Source organism: Ammospiza caudacuta, chromosome 2 (genome assembly GCF_027887145.1).
Source record: "Ammospiza caudacuta isolate bAmmCau1 chromosome 2, bAmmCau1.pri, whole genome shotgun sequence".
In the NCBI taxonomy this organism is placed as follows: domain Eukaryota; kingdom Metazoa; phylum Chordata; class Aves; order Passeriformes; family Passerellidae; genus Ammospiza; species Ammospiza caudacuta.
Genome location: NC_080594.1, coordinates 15,029,407 through 15,035,406, shown reverse-complemented (window position 1 = coordinate 15,035,406; position 6,000 = coordinate 15,029,407). Strand labels below are relative to the sequence as shown.

At 37.2% G+C, this 6,000-nt stretch overlaps 1 protein-coding gene across 2 annotated transcripts in view; it reads right to left on the bottom strand.

Annotated features, from left to right (window-relative positions):
* Positions 1-264: 264 nt before the first annotated feature.
* Positions 265-6,000, bottom strand: part of GABPA (GA binding protein transcription factor subunit alpha) — a 24,452-nt gene continuing 18,716 nt past the window's right edge. For both annotated transcript variants that reach the window (XM_058800310.1, XM_058800311.1), the window contains exons 8-10: positions 5,244-5,384; positions 3,751-3,943; positions 265-3,151 (exon numbers count right to left, since the gene is read on the bottom strand). In XM_058800310.1, coding sequence (XP_058656293.1) covers positions 2,923-3,151; positions 3,751-3,943; positions 5,244-5,384 — 563 coding nt within the window. In that variant the 3' untranslated portion in view covers positions 265-2,922. The remainder of the gene's footprint in view (positions 3,152-3,750; positions 3,944-5,243; positions 5,385-6,000) is intronic.

The following is a 6,000-nucleotide window of genomic DNA, read 5'->3' as shown; positions in this document are numbered from 1 at the left end:
CCATTCTGAGATTTACAATTAAGATGTTAAAGAAAGCTGCTACAGAAATAAAGGACACTGAGTTATAGTTTAAAAGTAGAAACACATGGCCAAATTTTGAGTCAAAGAAGATAGATCTTCAGAATATAAGCTGAGTTTGCCTTCTTTCTGTACTGAGCTTCTGACTTGAAGAGAAAAGAGAATACAGGGCAAGTATGCATCTCAGAACTGCTTATCCCTGAAAGATATTACAAATGTCTGAAAAATTAAGAAGGCAAATTAGCTGTATAACATTTTTATTTTACTGTATTGACATTTTATTCACAAATACTTTATCAGAGTAAAAATAGAAAATAATTGTTTCATGGAAAATTACAAAAAAAAAGGCAAAACAAAGAAATTTGTAATAATTAGCAGAGTATAAGTGTCTTTATTTAAAGAGTAAAAAGTATGCAAAACCCCTTCTGTTTTACAAAAATTGGGAATATTCTATGTTTTCCTTCTGGCAGTAACAGAAAATCCTTTGACAATATATTCTACATCTTTTGTTTTACTGGAGACATCAAGTTAGTCACAGATTTCTCCTTCAACTACAGACAGCGTGATAATAATTTGATACCACTTGAAAGGTTCTTTCTTTACTAATTAGAACTTGGTGGAGAAGCAGATGGAGCCACAACAAAGAACCCCAAGGACCATTACTCCTACTGAAAGGCTGCAAAGCAACAACAGGATGAAACCACAAACAAAGGATGGGAGCAGAGGTTTCCCCCATCAGACTTACCATGGAACAGGAAGAGGCAGGGGAATGAAGTATTGATACTGCTTTTCAATTTTGCTGTGTGCTTACCCACAGTCCAGTCTGATATTGAAAGTTGGTATTTTAAGCTTCTTTTCTTTTTATCCTGTATTTGAACTAAAAATGCCTCTCAAGAACTCTGCTGTCTAGAACCAGTGACTTGTACTGACTTGTGTTTAGTCACAGAATGCTGTTACAAGCAGAGCTGCTGCCCTCAAGCATCCACTTCACATAATTCTTGGTTAAGCAGACCTGCACCTCCTGCACAAGATGCCTCCAACACCAATCAGTGACACCAACTCCAACAGCAAGAAAAGGGGTGATGTTGACCTTTCATGACAGATACATTTACATTTTTTGCTCAGGGCTTACAATGTTTTTTACAAGCAAAATGACATCAGCATGCTCAGCAGATGGAGTGCTGTAAGAACTCAAGGATGAGAACAACAGTAAGAGTTACCAAAAGAATCCAGCAAAAAACCCTTTGATTTTATAATCATGTCAATGATGAAAAAACACAAGTTAGAACTATATGCAAACCTTCTAGTCAAGCAAAAACTATCTGCAGATGAGCATCCACCTACAAAAAAACCTTGCCCTCAACACATCTTTAGGATACACACAAGTCTTTGTATTCTCTGCCTTCTGCCTGCAAGTGTAACCATTCCTGCTCAGCTCAAGAGCAGCAGCCCAGTGCTCTCACTGCTCAGCACAAACACACTTTATTCAGATTTGTGGGGTTTTGTTCAGAATCTCACTGTTCAAGGACTTCAGATTTAAGGGTTAAGAGTAGCTCAACCCCTAACAGAATTAAAGGTCTTCCCTTGTAATTGCTAAGTGTTACCAGAGGGGGTTTAATTTCTAAAAAGTTGGTGAACATCAGTGCTGACATAGTAATTGTGCTGTTTATTAGCAGAAGAGCCAAAAGCAACCCCCAAATCTTACTGTTCTCAGACATCAAAAGAAACAGTCTAACCAGTATGGAAACTCAAAAGCTGAAGCCTACTTTTTTCTGCATGTGTAAGTTTGCAAGAAGCACTGAGTAGCTCAGAATTCAGGATATACATCCCAACTATTGCTGGCTCATCATCCAGACTTCAAATTGCACCCTGCTCTGGAGCATGCATTTGGCTTAAGAAGCTTCAAAAATATCACTTGGAAGTTCCAACAGAACTTAATTTTAAATAAAGAGTACCTCTTTGTAGTTAATATACGTTAGACTGTACAATGATTGGGAAATTAAACCGCAGTTTTCTGTAAAACTATTTGCAATTTGCTTTCTGTTCCTAACCAGGGACTACTGACTGTGATTCACTTAAGTCTTTGGATACTAAGGTTGACTACCATGCAGGTATAAGCACCTTGCAGAACACAGCATTAATATTCCCCACCAAAACAATCTACTCTTTGGGTGAGGGCTGTTTTTTCAAGTTTTTGAATTACCTGATGGGGAATGGCATGGGGGGAAGAAGTTCACCTTTGCTTTCTGCCAAATGGCTAATGTCAAGTATGTATTTCAAAACAGGTATTTGCCCTCCTGTATGTATATTATGTGCATACTACAATGAAATACTCATAATTGGCTTTTCACTTAAGCCATATCTAAACCTGGATCTTCTTCTTCAGCACTGATCTCCAGTTAAGTCTAGTCTTAAGTGTCCTTTGCTTTTAAACACAGAAGCTATTTTAAGAACTTGATGCTTTGTAACATTTAACATGTCTTTCAGCTCCACTTGATTAACAGAATAATGAATAAACTGTAAACTTTGAAAGCATCAAATGCCATTTGGTAGTTCAGCAGAGAACAAAAGACTGGAAAAGGCTGCATTCACACAACTGATCAGCCTGGGGACTACAGGGACTTAATTTTTGTTAAAAGTGTTGCAGAAATTACTTTGCACAGCTGTGGTCACAGGCTCCACCTCTCACTAGCTGCAGAAGTTGGGGTGATCCCTTAAATTACATTAAAATATATGCTGTTAAAAGATCCAAATTTATGCATGTCTGAGTTCTTTATAGAAATTCATGCTCTATATTGTACAATCAAGAAACAAAAGATGTTTCCAATTCTGATCAAGGTAAGAGCACCAAGTGCTCTGGTTATAGAGGAAAGGCCTCAGGTTCCCACTTACAGGTCCCAGTGCTTAATTATCTTTCTCTGCTTGCAGGGATGCTGTGGCCAGGGCCACTGCTGTCACTGGCTGTGCAATGCCATGGAGCTGCATCTTGGCCAGTTTCTTCTGCTCACACTCCGTGACCAAGCGGTTCAGCTCTGCTGCACTGTACCCAATCAGAGTCTTCAGGTCACACACAAATTTGTACACAAACCTCTTGCCCTGCACCTTGCAGATCATGTCTCCATCGTAGTAATACCTGCAAAATAGAAAACAGAATTTTAGCAATTATCTGCAGTTTTCATATGCATCCATTACTTACTCAAGGTCACCAGAGGCTAAAATATTATTCTTTTTCTCCCTGAGATTCTCATAATTTCATATTCCAAGATATTGCTTAGGCATTTTCTTATATGAGAAAAGGGAAGTGTTGAAAATTGTGTCTGTATCTTGGTATATTAAGGAGAAATAAACCACAGTAATTATTTTACAAGGCTACTGGAAGCACCAGTTCAGAAGTAAAAAATGATCTTTTTTCAAGATCATTAGTTTGGGTTGCTCACTTCCAGGTATATTTCTGGAAGCGAGCAACCCAAACTAATGATCTTGAAAAAAGAAGATCTATTTTCAAGAAGTTATTCTACTAGCTTCTTTAAAAATGAATTAAAAAACTCCAAAACAAAGGTAAAAAGCTCAGCAAATGCCTCTCCTCTACGATTAGCAGGATCTCATTGCAAGGACCAGCTTCAGAAGATTTGCCTTTACTAAAAAAAGCTGCAAGTTTTGCATTATGTTAATTAAAAGTGAGGCAGCCAAATGAAAGCAAATCATACCCCATGAGTTCCTTCAGTTTCTTACCTCAAAGCCCGACTCAGCTTCTCGTAGTTCATGGTGGGCTTGTTCTTGCGCTGTCCCCATTTCTGTGCAACCAGTTCAGGCTGGTTCAATTTAAACTCTCCTTCATCACCAACCCAAGAAATACAGTCCCTGGCATCTTTGTCCGTGAGAAGTTCTAACAAAAACTGCCACAGTTGGATCTGGCCATTGTTCCCTGTTAAAACAGGAATAACAAGTTTCACTCCAACTTGTCCTTATCCTTTTCATGTTCCACTCATGGCTAAAATCTTGCAACCAAGATATTAAAGCAGACCAGCATAGACTATATGATGGAAGGAAAACTTTCAATTAATTAATCTCTCCTAATGATTCTTTCACAAACATTTCCTGCAAAGTCATCAGTACCCATTCTTATTAAAAAAAGCATGAATACAGGAGAAAATTAATCAAGATTTCACATAAATCTTCCCCTAGAACTTCAAAAAACACAGCTCCTACAACATAATGATTTAGAAGCATATCTGTCTTTAAAATAGAACAGATTTATCAAGAGCTGCTAATTCCTCTTCATACACACACACATGTGTAATAGCTGTTTTTTAAAAAAATTTGGTCTCAAATTTTCAAAATGAAATACTAAAAACACAAAAGAAACCCCCAAATTTCAGTTTATATCGATGTTGCATCTTTCACATCCAATAGTTAAGATTTTTTTCTAACTCAAGTAGGCACAGTAAAATTCCTAAATTCTCAATGAGATAAGGAGAGCAGACCTGATGGCTAATGAGAGAAACACAAAGTATTCCTCACTAATGTCAGCCAATAAAACCTTAAAATTCTGAATAACATCCTTAGAGGCCTTTATAGAGTCTAAAACAAATAAAAACTCAAGGAGGAAGAGAAGGAAAGATTTAACAGAAAAATTCACAACATTATGGAGAAGCAAAACAAAAATGAGAGCAAGAAAAAAAATAAATTAATAATCAAAGAGTATGTATAAATAACAGTAATTCCAATATTAAACTGCAAATTTAGTGTGCAGTTTTCCAGACATGCATTCATTTAACTAAAAAAGAAATATGAAACTTTATAAATTTTGAAGTCACCACATTGGGGAAAAATGGAGGAGGAGCACAACAGTGCAAGTAGCAGCTAGGCTACATTTTACAACATAGAGTTTGTTTTCTTCCCTTTCTACAAATAGAAAGAAGTTCAAAGCTTGAATAAATGCTATGCAGTGGTTTGAGAGGAGAGACTGTTAAGTGATAGGGAAATATATCCATTTTATTTGCTGCAGGATGGAAAAACTGCAGCATCATGTTGACATGGTGCCTGTGTGAGCTGACCAACTAGTGCAGGCAGATTTTACCACAGATTTTTGTACCTATGGCTCCCTCCACACCGACACTACAAACCTCTCATTTGGAGCTACAAAGTCGTGTCTCACCAAACTGCAATTCAAATGAATGGGTCAGTGTTCAGTGCATTAGCATGTACAATAATGGAGGCAATACCTGTTCTGTTCCCAGGGGAACTCCTATCTTCCCCTGAGATCCTTGGAGCTCTCTGTACTTTGGCTGCTTTTGCACTGCTGTTTATCACTTTGATGGTGGTGGGGGTAGCAGGCTGTACTGATGCTGGTATAATCTGCACAGCTGTAGGGCAGAGAATGTTGCAGAACATCAACTATAAATTGTTTGCACAGAAACAGGCATATTTTATTTATTACCTGTATTATCATAACATCTAGAAGCTAGTTTTTTCCTTTGCTAAAAAGGCACACTGCTTTAAGTCACAATGCTAAGTATAATTTAAAGACCTTTTTACCTCTTATGTGAAAATTGCAGTTTTAGACTCATTGCAGAAGTGTCACATTACAGATAAAACACCAGTTTTAGTTTATTATCATGTGTATCACATGCTTCCACAAAAAGAATACAAACTCTCTCAAGCCCTTCTTTTGTCTTCATACTGTTCCCACCTTATCTGCCCTAATGCCCTTTTCTCTACAGTCACTGCACAAGCTCCATACCTGATATTCAAACAGCAAACACCTTCTATTGCAATGGTGTAGGGGGACACCGATGCCACACTCAAGCTGGCTTTAACTAGACACAACCACAGGATGTAATAAACAGTATGTCTATTTAACATGTAAGATGCTTATAAATCATCTGAAAATTGATTAATTTCAATAATTTATGACACTGCTTAGCTTAAAGAATGAGTTTCAAATAACTGGAAAGTTACTTTAATGTATTATTTCTAATA